Consider the following 19,000-nt stretch of genomic DNA (forward strand, 5'->3'; position numbering starts at 1 on the left):
TTTCCTTTCCTTTTTCTTCTTTTTCTATTCTGCCCTCATCTCTTCTTGTTTCTTCCTCCATTCCCACCTCCTCCATCTCTTACCATCTTCTCTCTTCACAAAGGCTAACGTCACTGTTGCCATAGCAACTCAGGCATTAAGACCACAATCCTTCTGAGCTTCTCCAGCTGTGCTTATGTGAATCTTGGGATATGTAGTGCTGATGTGTGATGGTTCACACCATGAATTCACAGCAACAGCATACCAAATTAACTACTAACATGGAAGGGCATGTTACAATACACAATTGTAGTTCAAATCTGACATACTACAAATCCTTCCAACATTGTAAGCACGGAGCAACATAACCTGCTCCTGCCAATTCAAGATGCCTGCTTTCATGATGTTAGAGTTTGATTTAGCCATCTGCGCCTTCACTTCTCTCTATTGCTCACCCCTGTACAATACATCGCAGATTCTCCCTCTACATGAATTTCTGCTGAGATTATGCTAATGTAGGCTCTTTCATAGCTTCAGTTTTTTTCTAACCCATGGGTATGTAAAGAGGCCCATTTCATCAATAGCAAATTGTAAAATTATTCTGTTCAAATTCTCTCTCATGACGTATATGTGACACCAACATCTCAACAGCTGTCTGGCAACAAAATAAAAAATAAAAAAATCCAGAAATGCCCTCGTATTGCACAAGGGTTGATACAATTAAATAAAAATGTTCACGTTTAACTGTTATCCAAAAAACAACCCTGACAGTGCCAGCCGATTTCGAGCATTTTCACTCATCTTTCAAGGTAAACAGAATATTGTGTGCTATGACTACATAAACATGGTGGATACTATATGAAAGATTAGATTCCATAATTTCACTAGACAAATCAGTATGTTTGTACCTTATTTCATTCTTTAGTAATCACCATTTAAAAACAGGTAATTTGAGTGACATCAAGCGAAAATAGAAAAAAGGAGAAAACAAGCTTTTTGTGAAAAGATAAATTTTCTGCGCAACAGTGACTTTGACACTAATATTTTTTGTTTAGTGAATTAGATTTAATGTGATAAACGCTTTGATCATTCACGTCATCCTTGAAAACGTTCCATTTCCTAAGCTCCGCCATGCTTTCATGTAATTTAATACACGGGAACCCATTGAAAAGAGATACAATGCTGCCATATACTGGTCTACTGGTCATAGTTAGTGGATGTTTTTGGATTTCACAAACCCCATTCACAAACCAGCGCAGCACAAGACGTTGCACTGCCCACTGAGAGAGAAAAAACGTAGTTAACGTCAATAAACGTTTTTGTATTTATTTTAGTATATGTCATTAAATTTTTTTGGTGGTAAAAGAGTTAATAGACGTTCACCAGTACTTAGAGGCTGTTGGAAAAAAAGGCATAGGCCTCCATACATTAAAACATGATATTTACAAATTTATGTAATACATAATTTTATACTGTATAATATAATAAGTTGTCAGGCAATGTTGTGGACATTTCATTTCCTGTTTATAGTGCACTACAAATATAAGGAGCTAAGTTGCCTTAAAGGAACAGCAAAGTGAAAAATCAACTTTTTGGAGCTTTTAGCCATGTTAAAATGCTAATTCCTCACCAAAAACATCACCGAAGTGGTGTTTTCCTCCATTCGCCCTTCTATGAGAAATTCTAGGTCATTCTGCTCTCCAAACACCAGCCCCTCCCAACCTGAGAAAGCGAGCTGTTGTCACTGTTTGACGTCATTGAGTGCTGCACCGCCTCTGCGGACTAAACACACACCCACTTTCTCTGATACCTCCATGCTCGCAGGATAGTGACAAAAGTAGCCTTTATCAGTAAAAGTGCAATGACAATTGACCGTCTTAAAATCCCAGGGTTCTGGCTGACAACTGCGTAAACTACAAGTTTTCACCTATAAATCTAACTAAAGGAATGGTGTAGTGGTTAGCAAACTTGCCCTGTAAAAAGCAGGTCTCTGGTTCGCAACCCGCTCACGGTTGCTTTTTTTGTTGTTTTCCTTTCTTTTCTTTCTTTCCTCCCTCTTCTACCTCTCCCACTACGATTTATCGCGGCAAGAAGCCGTTTTGTTTCAAATGTTTATTGAAGATTTTTCACATCCAACTAATTTCCACATGTAAGGAAATTACAACAACGACTGGCCAGTTTTGCATGGACACACAGTGCTCCTTGGCAGCAGCCGGCTCGGACGAGGTGGGGTTTTACTGAACCGGGCGTTTTACTTCTGCATTGGAAAAATAGCCAGCAAAATACCTAATATTTTATTAAAAATTACATCGCCATGGTGTCAAAGGTAACATTTAATCATTGTATGCCTATAGTTAACTATGGAAGGGCTTAAAGATCTGTGATTTAATCCCTTTAAACTCCTTTTTACTCACCTCATTAACTACATTTACATACCATCAATATTTGGGTTAAGGTCAAAATCCCGGTGTCTGAAACATCTGGAATAACCCTTTTACATTCGTTAGCAGACAGAGCTCCTCCGGTACACATGGTATTTGTGATCAATTGGAATACTGTATCCTAAACCGCTATGGAATCAGATTTGTGCCAAAAAGAATCGAGCAACACTTCAAGCAAAAATATTTAGAAGTGCAAACAAAATTAGAAAAACGTTTGCTCTCTATGACATCATTTCTCACTTACGCTCCCTGTTTTCCTTTTTACGCTCCGTTTCTCGTTTACGCTCCCTCGTTTGCGCTTCCTAATTTTGCGTTGAGGCTCAGACTTGTGCTTCTAACTTTTGGCACAAACCTCACGGGTGGGTGGGCTTAATAGAGAATGCATTGGCTGATTGTTTATGAAGTGATAGCTCAGTGGCCCGGCTGTAGCAAATGCACCGATCTATGCGTGCCTACTTTCTATGTTGTCAGAACACCGTATTGCACATGTGAGGCAGCCATCTTGCTGATCAGGTGACGGTGCTGAAAGAGCACGGAAATCCCCCCCGCGTATGAGTCACTCGAGAAAGAATTCATAAAAGGACATTTCCAACCGAGTCTCTCAGAACCTTCTTGCGCAAATCAATACGAGGGCTCTGAGTGACAATGCTGGCGGTCGTTTGGGATTCATAGAACCGTAGTTACATACGTAACTGTCGTTCTATTTTGTCCCTTCCGACCGCTAGGTGGCGGTGCTGAAACAGTACAGAACGCCGAATACCAGCGATGTCACGAAGACCCGGGAAACTGGACCTCACAGAGGGGCCTCCGCAGGATCGCGAACCACGGCCAGTGGATGAGAAGAGGTGACATCCAAACTGTAGAATCTGGAGAACGTGCAAGGCGACGATCAGGAAGCGGCCGCACAGACGTCCTCCAAGGAAACTCCTTTCAGAACAGCCCATGAGGTAGACACACCCCTGGTGGAGTGACTGCGCACCCCAGGAGGAGGGAGACGACTAAAGACCCGATACGACTCCTGAATTACCTTCCCGATCCAATGGGAGAGGTATTGTTTGGACACAGCAGCTCCCTTATTCGGGCCGTCGTAAAACAGAAAAAGCTGGGTGGATGTACGGAAACATGACGTGGCATCCAAATAAGATCGGAGTGCCCTCACAGGACAACAAAGACCTGGAGCGTCATCCCCAGCCGTCAACGCCGGAGCAAAACGAGCGAGACGAATAGGGTGGCTGGCTTGAGAGCCAGACAAAACTTTGGGTACAAAAGCAGCATTTGGCCACAATGTGACCCCTGCCCCGTCGGGATGCCAACGAAGGCATTCGAGGCTTAGCGGATGCCATCGCAAGTAGAAATGCCGTCTTGCAAGACAGCCAGCGAAGTTCCCCTTCGGTCAACGGCTCAAAAGGGGACCTACACAGTGCGTCGAGCACCAGACGAAGGTCCCAGGTGGGGACTCGAGGCGGATTCCTAGAACGAAGGCGAAGGGCACCACTGAGGAAGGAGGCCACTAGGTTATGGCAATCCACAGACTTGCCATCCACTGCAATATGGCAGGCCGAAATGGCCGCCACGTAGAAGGGAAACGCCTCTTATCATAAACATATTGGAGGCATTCTAGAACAGTGGGAATAGGGCGCGACAGCCGAGACAGCAGTCAGTGCGTTCCTCTTCGGGCAAGAAGGAGCCGCAAGAAGGAGCCGCCACAGTGCTTGCAGCAAGCGTCGTCGTCCATAGCAGCCACCAATCGACGCGCAACGAGTGTGCGCAAGTCGACAGGCAGCTATCTTCGTGTGGGAGAGGAGGCGAAAAATTGGCCTCTTCACTAACGGAACAAAAGTGCTCACAGCAACACGTAAGTGAACGTCTGTGTCGTTATAAACTAGCAGAAGAAGAACCTCACGACTCTTGCTGGATTCTGAAGTATTCGGTTTAGGTGAACGGTATGGGATTTTTAATAGGTTTTAGGTGAATTAATGAGTACACACTCACACGCACGCACACATGCACTCACACGCATGCACACATGCAAGCACCCGCACATATAAATCAAAGCCATCAAACAACATCAAGGTGGCTGGCGACCCACGGACGGAGCACGGGGGATTTCCGTGCTGTTTCAGCACCGCCACCTGGCGGTCGGGAGGGACTAGTAGATGATGAAGTATACAGGTAGCTTTTTTTAAGACAGTACAAGAAAAAGTGGAGGGACAAGTTATTGTTCATATTTTTACACTACCCATATGACATTAAATGGCCCAGGTAAAAGGAAACTAACAGCCCAAAAGTAGGCTTCAAATGAAGATTGTGACTTCAATATGTTTCGTCTTGTGAAAATTAGTCACACGACATTAGCTCACTGGACCGCACCGTATGATCGTACAATAAATCTTACCTTTCTACTTAAACTGCTTTTTTTCCGGCCAATTTGAGGCCTCTGCCTGTTAACCAACGTGTAAACTGTTCCACACTGTGTTTGTCGATTGTACCATGTAGAAATTTCACACCTAGGATGTCGTCCTCTTCCAAAATGACACGGCAGTTGGAACATAGACACGCATAGATCGGTGCATCTGCTACATCCGGGCTGTCACTCAAAAACAATCAGCCAATGAAAATGCATTCCCTATTAAGGCCACCCACCCGTGAGGTTTGTGCCAAAAGTCAGAAGCACAAGTCTGAGCCTCAACGCAAAATGAGGAAGTGCAAGTGAGAAATGATGTCATCGAGAGCAAACGTTTTTCTAAGTCGTAGTTTTAGTTTGCACTTCAAACAATTTTACTTGAAGCAAAAAAAGTGTTTACATTTGAAGAAGTTTTGCTTGATTCTTTTTAGTTTTGTTTACGCTTCAAGAATTTTTACTTGATTCCTTTTACTTTTGTTCAACGTTTCAAGAAGTGTTGCCCTATTCTTTTTGGCACAAATCTGATTCCATAAACCGCGACGCATGGACATTATGATGGGACCATTTCCGCTTCTAGCTTTCTACCATCAATAAACAACATATTAATGTTTTTCCCCATAATAATAATAATAATAATAATAATAAGTACAGTGTTCCATTAATTTTTGCTGTCCATGCGTTCCAAAAAGAGGGTGTAGAAATTGTTGCCATCTAGTGGTGAACTTATAGAATTAAGTTTGTTTCCATCTGGTATCTAAAGCAAAAAAATGGCTGTGAACACACACACACACACACACACACACCCACACACACACACATATATATATATATACATATATATATATATAACTTCCTCTTAGCATTTGAATTGGATCTGCCATGCTCTTGAGCATTAGCACTAGGCTAGCAAAGTATTAAAAACAAAGCATGTTTTGTATTTAAATACACACTGTATGTAATTCTCCTTATTTTGTGTTTAGTTACAGTTAACTCCAACTGGAGTGTCATTAAACAGCACGCTTAGGGAAGGCAGAATCACACTGATTCGCTCCGGGCTTGTTACAAGCTACATGGTGGATCCAAGCTACATGGTGCATTCAGGGTACTTTCACAACATGGGGAACTTGTAAACACGCCGCTGCGTTCTGCATATTAATTGTTTTTCTTCGATCCTTACGTTTTAATGATGAGAAAAGCCCAAATCTAAATCATGATAACATTTATATACTGTATATGTTTTTAACCCCCAAAAATTGTACAATAAGTGGAGATGAACAGCCAAAAAAATTCCACAACACCCCCCACTCCCCCCAAAAAATGTGTTGAAATATTTGTAAAAACATATTGGGGGGGGGGGGGGCATGCGGAGTTCCTCTATATAGCCATCTGTAGCTGGACTGAAATATACATCCAAAGATGGCTGACCAGCAGGGCCATCTGATTATATGCACACATCCAGTCATGTCAATCAAAAGCTCTCCTGCTCTGCCATGTGTGGCCTAATGTGACTGAATCAGTCAGGTAAGCGTAAAGAGCTCATGATGTGGTAAGGCCTGAAGAGATGAAGCATTCGTATAACCATCCAATCAACCATATTTGCCCTTAATGCTGCTTATATGCACATATGGGCCAAAGTGTCTCACTCATTGAACCGTAAGTCTGCCCCTCTCATACTTGGCCCGCTCGGCCTGCATGAGCTGCATTGCTTGGGGCAAGAAGTGGAGAGACTACAAATAAATCAATGAAGAATTAAATAATTGTGTGTGTGTGTGTGTGTGTGGGGGTGTGTGTGTGTGTGTGTGTGTGTGTGTGTGTGTGTGTGTGTGTGTGTGTGTGTGTGTGTGTGTGTGTGTGTGTGTGAGAGTGAGTGCGTGTGTGCGTGGGTGCGTGCGTGTGTGTACAGTGAAACCTTTTCGTCAATAGTAGGTGTGGTGCGACACAATACTATAGCGAGTACTGGAGGTCCACTGTACTGCAATTCCCTTTTCTGTTTCTGAGTGTGTTCCTGTTATGCCGCAGTTACCCTTGATTGCTGCCAAAAAAGTGTGCATTGGTACGTCTTCAACCTTCAGGCACAGTGTCCACCTTCTTGGCTTAAACATCAACATGCTGACCAGCAGGAAAAAGATGACGACAAGGAGCATTTTGAAAGACTCCCCTCAAAACACAATAGCCACTAAACCAAACATCCATAATCATGAATCAGGTTCAAACACACTTTGCTGTTCTTGTCTTTGTTATCCCCAGAAATGCATGTGTAAGTGTTGCACATCTTGTATTTTTTTTAATTGACAATGTAATCAAACTCGAATTGTCATTAAATAGTTGATATAATTTGTATTTTTTTCAGCAGGGTACACAAATTCTGGTATGACAATATGAATTTGTATTCAATTATAATGCTCTTTAAAGAAGCTATTATCGAAATTACTACAAAATTTAAATTCATTGTTCAGCTGAAATAAATTATATTAAGTCATTAAACTAATCTTTTGCCGTATACACACAATAATACATCAGATAAATTTTAACAGCAAGACAAGGTATTCACAGCTGCAGCAGGAGATAACCCAGAACGTACTTGTAAGTTTCACTTATGGAGCGCATAAGGTAAATTCATTCATGGTCAACAAAACAGGCAACGCAGATGGACAAAATACTGTCAATAAATTAAACTTAACAACAAGTTTCGCCTGAGCACAAAAACTGAAACTAGCCGACATTGTCAGCAAATAATGGCGGTTAGGCTCGGACAAAAATCTGCAAGTATACAAATTAGTAATTGCCAAACAGCAAACATGATGGTTCATTGTAATTAAAAAAATATGTCAGCCCTATGGAATTAAATAGATGTCTACAATAATTGGTCATACATTTTCTGACATTTTACGAAATGACCCAACTTCATTGGGTTTGGGGTTTGGAAAAAAAATAACAGTCCTACAGAGACCTGTGAGATCTGGAGAGAATCCATTAAAAGGAGCCTATACAGGCTAGACACATTCTAGCAAGAGCACTAACAGCCACACCAATCTGTTTTAGATTATATACAACACATTTAACAATATACTGTGTTTTATTGTTTCTTATATTGATCAATGATTTATGTGGTGATGCGTGGGACATTATACTAAGAGACGTGTTGAATATTTGATTTCGTCATAAATAGATGAAACCTCTTTGCATGACATAGTGCAGTAACCTACCTTTTGTAGGCTGGTTGGATTCAACTGAGTTTTGTCTATGATTTTTATTGCGACCTGGAAAAGATTGTGAGAGAGAGAGAGAGAGAGAGAGAGAGAGAAAGAGAGAGAGAGAGAGAGAGAGAGAGAGAGAGAGAGAGAGAGAGAGAGAGAGAGAGATTTAATTACCTAAACAGAAGATAATTCTAATTAATCAAAAGTATCAGAAGGTAAACATTCTGCTCTGCCACTGTTTAATACAAGTAGACATGGCTTTCATTATTACGTGTAACTTCCATATATTATGTATTTATACTTATTATTATTATTATTATTATTATTATAACTTGACGTGCAATTTCTGGAAGCTGCATGTTAATATTTGAATGCATGTGGAATGCTTTATTGTAACAATAATGTCAATTGTCATTGACTGGACAATGATTATTATATGAAAAATTTTATTATAATATGCTCCAAGCAGAATTTGAACCCTCGCACCACACTCACCAGTCGTATGCATTAACATGGTATGCAATTGTATTGAGTAATACAGTACTATAATACAAGCTTGTGTTGAATATGAACGTTAGAATATTTAGCGGAATCATCTTGAAAAAAAACTTAATAATGAGAAGTTACATAAAATATAATGGATGTTAAATAATTAGACAATGATTATTATTCAAAATTGACATTAAACGTTAAAGTGTGCAAAAAATGTATATTAATGGAGTAAGAAAAATTGGATCCCCGTTGCCGTGAATTTTTGGAGCAAGTTGAAATTTGAACTGTGAAAATCGAATATTATATGTGGAAGTAGACAGAGGACGAAAAAGTGAGAATAATAATAAAAAGTATTTTTTTAAAAATCGGAATAGCATAATGTGAATGTTTGCAGCATTCACGAAATAATAATAATAAAAATAATTAGACAATGATTATTATTCAAAATTGACATTAAACGTTAAAGTGTGCGAAAAAATTATATTAGTTGAATGAGAAAAATTTGATCCCCGCTGGCGTGAATGTTTGGAGCAAGTTTAAATTTGAACTGGGAAAATCTAATATTGTATGTGGAAGTAGACAGAAGACAAAAAAGTGCGAATAATAATAAAAAGTATTTAAAAAAATCTGCATAATGTGAATGTTTGCAGCATTTACGAAATAATAATAATAATAATAGTAGTAGTAATAATAACAATGCTTATTATAGTTATCTGATGAAAAGTTAAAGCAAAGCATGTAGTTCTATTGTGTATAAATCCTGTATATTTGAACTGGATGGTTTTACAGTTTATAGAGAGATAGGTGTTGCAAGATGTTGTAAACTCAATTGATAAGAGATCTCATCATATTTGATATGATCACAATCCCAGGATAAAGTGGACAGCCTTGTACAGTATCATATAGTGATTCTTAACTGGTTGGTCGAGACCCAAAAGTGGGTCACGGATTCATTCAAACATTTAATTATTGTATGTTCATGTTTTTCCCCCCACCTCATATACTTTATTTACTACTGTGTTAGTGTGTATGTTTAAAATATGATATACATATTTCCAAAGGCATAACAATACATTTTATTTATTGTTCTTGACTTACATCAACAATACATTTTCTTTATTGTTCTTGACTTGTGAAAAGTGAGTCGTGACTTGGTGACAATAGGAAAATGTGGGTCCGACTCCCAGGGTGACAATAGTTGAGACTTCAGAACCACTGTTATATGTTACTCACAAAACATGAAGGGTTCTTCAGCTTACAGGTGAAATAAAATACACTAACTCATTTTAACCCAATAGTGCCACCAAGGTGTGGCCATGGCCACCCCTACAAATTTAGTGTCCACCCCTATAAATGTACTTGGCCAGTAGAACAAATTTTTTTAACTGTACTGTTTATTACGATTAACTGCAATTAGCTGGCTACCAGTTCAGGGTGTACCCCGCCTATTGCCCGAAGCCAGCTGGGATAGGCTCCAGCACCCCCGCGACCCTTGTGAGGACAAGCGGTTAAGAAAATGGATGGATGTATGTATGTTTATTACTCTTTGAACATTACATCATTAGTAACCATGGTATATTAGTAGAACAGTATAATATATCCTGAAATGATGGCTTTTAGTTTTGGTGTGCCACCCCAAGATTTTAAGTGTCCCCATCTGGCCACCCCTATGAAAAATTTCTGGAGGTGCCACTGATTTACCGGTAATCAGTTTAACCATTTAACCAGAAACTTCTGAATGCACGTGGCCAACTGTTCAACGTTTCAGTACTTTTTGAGCAATTTGTTCCTTCTAACCAGGAGTTAAACAGCAAAATTTACAACAGGTGTTTAATCCATTCATTTACAAATTAATTTCTTGGTTCAATTATTCAGGATTTCTCCACAACGTTTAGCATCTTACCTCTCTGCCTGTCAGGATGTGGCGTGCCAACTTGACCTTGGCAAAATTCCCCTTGCCGATGGTCTTGAGTAAACGATAGTTGCCAATGTGAGGCTGCTCATCCGAGCAGGAGGCGATAGAATTCCTGCACCGGGCACCAAGCGAACGGGTGGACTGACTTGTAGCCTTGTCCGAACGGCTGGCCCCCAGCAACACATGCTGCAAAAAAAAATGAAGGAAAGGGCTTAAAAAAATACCACTTTGGCAACAACATCACACATTGCGGCGCGAGGCGCAGTCTAAATCTGCGCAGGGGCAGGCTAGACTTTGTTTTCGTATTTCTCTAGCCTCACGCAGCAAGGTGCAGTTTAAAACAGGTATTTTGCACCACTGTGGGCGTCAACGCAGCCAACTTGATTTGCCACCAATACAAGCATCTAATCTCATTCTCTTTATAATTGGTACATGAGAGGTGCACAGTCCTAGACATGACGGAAGGAGAGGAAGCAGGAGTGCACATGCATAGAGCAAAAATAGTCATGTGCAAGCCAGATTTGATTGCCTCAGAACAGAGGTGGGGGACTTATATCACATGACTTGGACTCAAGTCGACTTAAATCGCTAATTTTATGACTTGTAACTCGACTTGAATTAACTTTGACTTGACAAGTCAAATTGATTCTGTTTACATTTGAAAATCTTTTGTTTTTGTGTGACTTCTGTTTTTTAATGAAATGTTATTATTTTTGTATCATGCGAACGAGACATTAACCTGTCAACGGCCACCAGAGTGCCCCCGGCCACAGTCAAGGGCTGACTCGTACAGCAAGTGTCACCAAAGATGAAAACATTCAAGGATTTGTTTTGATGAAATACAACAGCAACATGCAAGGTTTGAAACTCTGAGCTAAGAGACAATGATGGCAGAGCCCCCCCATAAGCCCCTGCAAGTCAACTTCATAAAAGGACAACCTACAATGTGCCCAAACGCCTCTCATTTACTTTACACGCACTAATGCATTTAGGAAATTGATTGACACCAAAAACAACTTACATTATTTAATTAAATGTGATTATTATATATGTTTACTCCCACATTCAGCATATTTCAATGTTTGTCAACACAGTAACAGTGTGGCACACATACAAATGCTACAGTAAAAAATAAATAAAAGATGCATTCTTCTACAATCCCAATTCCAATTAAGTTTGGGACATTGTATTAAACATAAAAAATAAAAATAAATCAACAATACAATGACTTGTAAATCACGTTCAACCTATATTTAAGTGAATACTACACTACAAAGCCAAGATATTTAATGTTCAAACTGATCAACTTTATTGATTTTAGCAAATACTCATAAACTTAGAATTTTATGGCTTCAACGCGTTCCAAAAAAGCTGGGACAGGTGTCAAAAAAGACTGTTTAGGAATGCTCATCAAACACGTTTGGAACATCCCACAGGTGAACAGGTTAATTGGGAGGATGTGGGTACCATGATGGGGTAGAAATTGAGCTTCCCTGAATTGTTCAGTCATTCACAAGCAAAGATGGAGTGAGGATCACCTCTTTGTGAACAAGTTTGTGACAAAATAAATGGCATTTCATCATCTACGGTCCATAATATCATCAAATGGTTTGGAGAATCTGGAGAAATCACTGCATGTAAGTGGCAAGGCCGAAAACCAACATTGAATGCCGGTGACCTTCGATCTCTCAGGTGGCACTGCATCAAAAACCGACATGAATGTGTACCCACCACATGGGCTCAGGAACAGGTCAGAAAACAAAGGTCAATAAATATACAGTTCGGCATTACAGTCATTAATGTAGATAAAAAACTTTACCATGCTAACAAAAGCCATTTATCAAAAACTCCCAGTAACACCGTCGGCTTCTCTGGACCCAAGCTCATCTAAGAAGGACTCCTACAAAGTGGAAAAGTGTTATGCAGTCTGATGAGTCCACATTTCAAATTGCTTTGGAAATTGTGGACATTATATCCTCCGGGCCAAAGAGGAAAATAACCATCCAGGCTGTTATGGATGTAAAGTTCAAAAGCCAGCATCTGTGATGGTATGCGGCTGTGTTAGTGCCAATAGCATGGGTAACTTACACATCTGTGAAGGCGCCATTAACGCTGGAAGACAGATTTTAGAGAAGCATATGCTTCCCTCCAAGCAACGTCTTTCACGGACGCCACTGCTTATTTAAGCAAGACAGTGCAAAACCACATTCTGCACTTGTTACGACAGCGTGACTTCTTACTAGACTATCCTGCCTGAAGTCCAGACATGTCGCCCATTGAAAAAACATTATGAAGAGTAAAATACGACAACGGAGACCCCGCACAGTTGAACAGCTGAGGTACATCAAGGAAGAATAGGAAATGAAATACACCTACAAAGCAACAATTAGTGTCCTCAGTTCTAAACGTTTATTGAATGTTGACAAAATAAAAGGTGCTGTAACACAGTGGTAAACATGTCCCAGCTTTTTTGGTATGTGTTGAAGCCAACTTCATTGGAATTGGGTTTATAAATAATTTAAGTGTATACTGTACATTCATTTTATACGCTTAAATTGTTGTTCATTAAATTTTTTAGAGATGTAAATGTCCATTTAATTTGTAATGGTACTTTTTTTTTTTTTTATTAAAGGCATTTTTTGTGTTATTATCACTGAAACATTATATTATCACAGCGACAAATGTTGTGACTGAGCTAGATTTTATGACTTGACTTGAACCAAGTAATGACTTGACTCGAAATTCGGTGGTGACTCATCTTGCTTGATTTTCACCCACAGTAATTCAGGACTTGCTTGAGATTAAAAGGTTACGATTTGAGACTAGGCATGTAGGCAATATTAGATTCTGACGGCATGATAACGGTGAGCGGTATCACGGTATTAATATTACAGCGCTGACCTCTTTTGAAATGTTCTGGTAAATAAAAACAGTACTACTACATGGCCCTACTGTATAGCATTTTTCCTTAAAATTACATGAAACTACTGACAGTTTTCTATTATCTTTGTTTTCTCCATTATTCTTAGTTATCTCCTTTTCCATTAGTTCATAAAATACACATTATAGCACTTGCTTCAGCCTACTCTTTTTGGCCATCAACACAATGTACTAACTACTGTATACAAATGTTTGTCTTAAATGTATAATGCCAAATAAACTAAACGTAACTAAAAAACTATGTTGTATAGAACCCATTACACAAAATGAATCATAAAAAATACAAAAACTCTCAAACTCTGTGATTGACAGCTTTCACCTGCAATGATCGGTGGCTTAATGAAACTGGCTGCTAATGCTAATGTGAAAGCTTGTTACCCATATTCTATCACGTCAGTAATCGGCAGCTATCATCTCGTTACAAAAGCACACACGCTTCAAATGCTGTGATACGACGGCGTCCAGTAGCAGCCTAGCTCAGCAAGGGTGGTGGCAACGTTCAAGGGTAGGTAACCAGAGAGTGTATCAGTGGACTCCGGGTGGGGAAGCGTGTCATTCTTATGCTGCATTCGAGGATGGTCGGAAGTCGGATTTATCCCAGTTGGCTTTTCCCAGTTCCGACCTGAAAGCGTTTGAGGCGAAAGTAAACAACCAAAATGGCGGTGAGTGATAAATTGTTTTTTAGTTTGGGCCACATTTTGACCTCCAGCAAACTTGCCTTCTTACAATTTTGCTTTATTTATGTATTTATCTTATTTCATAAGCATTCCATACAGTTAAGTATAGTTCACCGTATAATTTCATGCAGGGCGATAGCGGCATACTGTCACATACGTTGTGTTACGTGAAGAAGTTATGTTGAATATTTATGAATGAACAAATCTATCTAGTTCTATACTGGAGTATATTGTGTTTTACCATTCACGGTCTGTGTTTCCAGAGGGGTCGCCATTGTAGAGTGACGTCACATTGAAGTCGGTCGTTGAAGTCGGGATCCTTTTTTCCCCGACTTAGCAAGTGGGATTTCCGAGTTAAAGTTCCCGTACACACTCCCTGGTTTGAAGTCAGAAAAGTCAGACTTCCCACTTTCCTCGAATGCAGCATAAAAACTGTCATTTTTGGGAGATTTCTCTCCAAGGTGGGTTTGAATTCATCGCGCTACATGCAGCAGGCACACTCTTGAAAAACACCTGCACAAGAAACCACAATAATACAGCTCAGATTTTTACTCAGCAGGGTTTCCCCCAGTGCTTTATAAACCTGGTGGCTGCCCCGCCTCCAACCCTGCTATTCTATACACCTAAGATAGAAATTTGGACCCTACTGTTACGGTAATGCATTTTGATTACTCTTGTGTGTGCACTGCTCAGTGTGGCAGAAATTAGGGGTGGTAATCTTTGAATGTCTCACGATTCGATTCAGTCAATTTTCGATTCAAAAAGATTTTTGATTCAAAATTATTTGAATGACAACAATGATTTCTGCTTCAATTTATAGATGTGCAAAGAATCATCATAATCTACTACAGTCTGTCTTACAAGACAGAATGACAAATGGAGACATTAAAATGTCTTTAATTTTTTTTTTGAATTGTAAGGAAAATGCTTTTTTTTTATAGCTAGCTATAAATTGTATCGCTTTTACAGTATATTCTGCCCTCCCTGAGCAGACTGACTACAGTTTAGCAGACAGCGAACACTCCAAAAAGTGTCTAATGTTGGTATTTGTATCACCCTGTTCCGTTCTCACTGATCATACAGAGTGGACGATTAAAGCGTCGTTTGCTGCTGCATAAAAAAACTAAAAAAACAATTGTTTGCAAATGGTGCAGGAAAGCTGTTGCCGTTAAAGTTAAGAGGATGTGCAGGCTGAAGAAGAGGACGAGACGCGAGGAGGACATGGAAACAGCTCGAGTTGTTCGGCATAAAAGTGAACAAAAATCACTACTGGAGCACTCTTGATTAGACGCACTCCTTGTGAAAAAAAAAACGGGGGAAAAAGACAGTGGTTGGATAATACTGAAGCGGTCAAGATAAACAATCCGCGGTGGTTATTTTACCGTGACCGGTAACTCGCCACCTAGTTGATGTGACTTTGTGATGCTAAACCGCCAGGAAGCTAACATGCTCTCGACGAGACGCCATGCATGTTGCTATCACATAGCAGTGGCCTAAACGTGCACATTTGTGTTATTTGTATGCGCTAGTTATGTCTAGAAGCAATCACAGCATTTTCTCGCGCCTCTGACCAATCATAGACATTCACGGCAAAATAATGCTTGCAGGAGAGTTGCCGGTTATGGAAAAATAATCACAGCCTAAACAATCGCAGGGGAAAAACATTTGTCAACAATACACTTGCCTGCGATGTACAAGGCATGATGCCACAAACTGGCCGCTACCGTATCATTGGCGATTTTTATTTTATTTTTGCCTCTACAACATGAGGATCAACCACACGGGTGAAAATAATGGAGTTTCTTGACTCAAAAAAATTGCCACTGACCTCTGAAGGTTTGTGTTTTCTTTGCATTTGCTAAGTAAATGTGCTTTATGTGCTTTAAGCAGTTATGTTACAATTAGACCTTGCAGGGGCATTCCATTACGGTTGCTATATTTTATATTTGTTTACATTTCAATTGTGAAAAAAAGGTGGCTTAAATATTAAATTAAATATTGTGCTGCAATAAAAGTGCTATTATTCCGAAGCACCAATCACAAATCTATTGTTCAGTAACTATTACCAATATCGTCTAAAATATCGTCACCACAAATTCTTTGAAATATCGTGATATAATTTTTAGGCGAGATCACCCACCCCTAATAAGAACCTTTTATTAGTCCAACATTGGTGAAATTTACATTGTTTCAGCAATAGTGGATATAGGAGTTATTTTGAGATCTGATTGTTAATTTTGACGTTTCAGATCTGATTACTGTAATCTAATTGGAAAGACGTTTCTTTACTTCTGTAAAAACTATTTTATTGTAATTGTATTGTTTAATTTTTTGAAACCGCATTTCAATTGTGCCTTTTTGTAAGACTGTATGTCTATTTATGGTTAATAAATGGCCTATAATAACACATCATTGTCATAATTTCCAAAATTCCTGTAAACTTTTAACATATTTTGGCGTACAAAAACATGGTGGGCTGCCGGTGGGCTTCACATCAGCAGGTACGCTGCTCCCATTACGCAGAGAACGATTGTATCATTGAGGGTGCACCGTCATGTGTGAACGCTCTGACATGCACTTGACATGATGTCTAAAAATCCATCACAACACCCCCGATCCCAAAGAAATATTATCCAAAAGGGTCGCGACAAGTTTTGACCACCAGGCGTAGCAAATTTTCTGAGGGAAACGCTGAACTGCTTCAGTTTTTCCCAGTGTGGTTTGTTTACTCCACATCAGTTTGCGTCCATTTTTTTATGAGCCCTGTATGCCTGAAAAATTATTTCCCATCTGACGTTTACTTGGGTACCTGTTTGGCCATATATACAGGACCACTGTTTGGGGGCCAAGAAAAGGTCCTGCCATGCCGCCCCAGGTCTGTATCTGAGTCACCTTGTTTTATGTTAATTTTATCGACTGTATCCAAGTCAACATTCATTGGACCACTGCGATTTACTTTATTTCATGCCTATTTCCTCACCTCATCCCGTGCCAACAGTTTTCTCTAGTTTACCAACCCTACGACCTGCACACTCTACCCTTCTTGTTTCTAAAGTCCCCCAACTTCTATTGTGGCAAGCTGATCACCAGTACCAGCCCAGCAGATGGGGAAACCCTGTACCAGCCCAGCGGCTGTTTGAGGACCACATATCATTATTAAAACTATTATTAACTCCTTCACTCCCAGCCATTTCACTGAAGCAACCCTTTTTGCTCCTGGCTGTTTTACTGGATTTTTACTGATCTTGCAAGGCCCACAGAGTATTATGTTATATTGCTATAAAAACATGGAACCTATCAAAAGAAAGATTGGAGTCTCTTCTTTCATCAGGAAATAAAAGTATATTTGTATCTGTTACCGTTTTGCAGCAATTAGCATTAGAATATAGCTAAGTTTTATCATTATTCACATTCCTGGTGAAAACACTGACAAAAAGATCTTGTTGCAACATGGCCCTCGTTGATCTCTTATATTCTGATGCCACCTGCTGGCCTTTTTTTTTTTTTTTTTAAATATCTACCATTCCCTTAAGGCACCTCTTCATGTCAGAAGCTGCATCAAAGCTTTCTGTATGCTCTTGCATTAATATTTTTTTAAAACGTGTAAATATACGTTTTTGGGAGTGAAGGACAAAGTATTTTCAAAAACGTTTTTGGGTTTCAATGAGTTAAAAGGACAATGTGTAGTAAATTAAAAGGATGGCTGCACCAGATTTAGCACAATGCTAGTTTCCATCTTAGTGGCTGATCATGGTTCAATTATTTGTCCTGGCCGGTCATGTCAGTCACCTATACACATTGCGACCATCAGCCACCATCAGACCCTCCTCCAGTAGTGCAAGCCTTGCGGCCATCATTTGTCTCGGCTGGTCAACATGAGATCATTCACCTGCAACTCTGTGGGTCCAGTGTCGATATCATCAACCTAGAGGCCCAAGTCCCATGTGCTTGGTATCTTGACCATCCTCCTGACCAGCCCGCAGGCGAGCACTTCATGTCAGCGTCCTGAAATGGCACCAAAGGGTCTCTTTGTTCTGTACTTTTGGACGGACTCCAGAATAACCTCTACAAGCCAAGTACACTGGCTCTTGTACCTGCCTGCTGGCCAGCTTCCGCCCACCCTGATTTGAAAAGTTTTGGTGGACTTCCGTCCTTTAAGTGGGTAACACTTTCATGATCTGTTGATTTTTCTGGGTGCCCGTTGTGTCTTCGTCTCCACTTGTTTTTGCCAGCCCTGCTCCAGTGCTCCCGGTGTGTCTACAAGTCAGTTCTATTCAGCCACTCCTGTCATGTCCAGGTGTGCCTCATTGTCTCCTCAGTCTGTATGTAATTGCTGTTATTGCCTGTTTTCTTTCAGTTAGAGTTTGTCATTGTCATGTCGCCTGTTACGGTGAGTTCAAGTATTTGTTTTTTGTTTTTTTACTTTTTGTCATTTAGTATCTATCCCGTTGTTCAAAATAAACGTTGCGTATACACAGCTTGCATTGCTAACTTGGGTCCATCTTTACCCGGCACAATTCTACAACAAAAACAACCAACTGAAAGTGGCTGCGATGAAAGCCTGGGCAAGCATCACAAAAGGAAAAGAAAAAGTTTATTGTCATTGGCTCACAACCTTGATACTGTCATTCCAAGGAAAGTGTATGCAATTTATTATCAAGTCTTAATCTGTTTTAATTGCATCAGTTCAAATTATTTTGCTCAACTCAAACAAATGTTTCTGAATAAATAATGTTCATCCTCTAAGTTGTGTACCCAACACAGATGTAAATAACTGATCAAAGTTGTACTGTTTCCCTCTCCTCTCATATTAACTCGTTCACTCCCAGCCATTTTAACTGAAGCAACCCCCTTCACTCCCGGCTGTTTGACTGGATTTTGACTGATTTTGCAAGGCCCACAGAGTATTGTGTTCAATTGCTTTAAAAAAAAAAAAATTGAACCTACCAAAAGAA

The 19,000-nt window shown here is 39.9% G+C and overlaps 1 protein-coding gene across 5 annotated transcripts in view; it reads right to left on the minus strand.

The window, feature by feature from the left end:
- The window catches only part of mark4a (MAP/microtubule affinity-regulating kinase 4a), a 51,176-nt gene that overhangs the window by 29,901 nt on the left and 2,275 nt on the right, over positions 1–19,000 (minus strand). For all 5 annotated transcript variants that reach the window (XM_086098401.1, XM_086098402.1, XM_086098404.1 and 2 more), the window contains exons 2-3: positions 10,417–10,614; positions 8,031–8,084 (exon numbers count right to left, since the gene is read on the minus strand). In XM_086098401.1, coding sequence (XP_085954527.1) covers positions 8,031–8,084; positions 10,417–10,614 — 252 coding nt within the window. The remainder of the gene's footprint in view (positions 1–8,030; positions 8,085–10,416; positions 10,615–19,000) is intronic.

The sequence above is a fragment of the Leptonotus elevatus genome, chromosome 16, assembly GCF_054856555.1.
Source record: "Leptonotus elevatus isolate MCC_2025b chromosome 16, RoL_Lele_1.0, whole genome shotgun sequence".
NCBI classification, from domain to species: domain Eukaryota; kingdom Metazoa; phylum Chordata; class Actinopteri; order Syngnathiformes; family Syngnathidae; genus Leptonotus; species Leptonotus elevatus.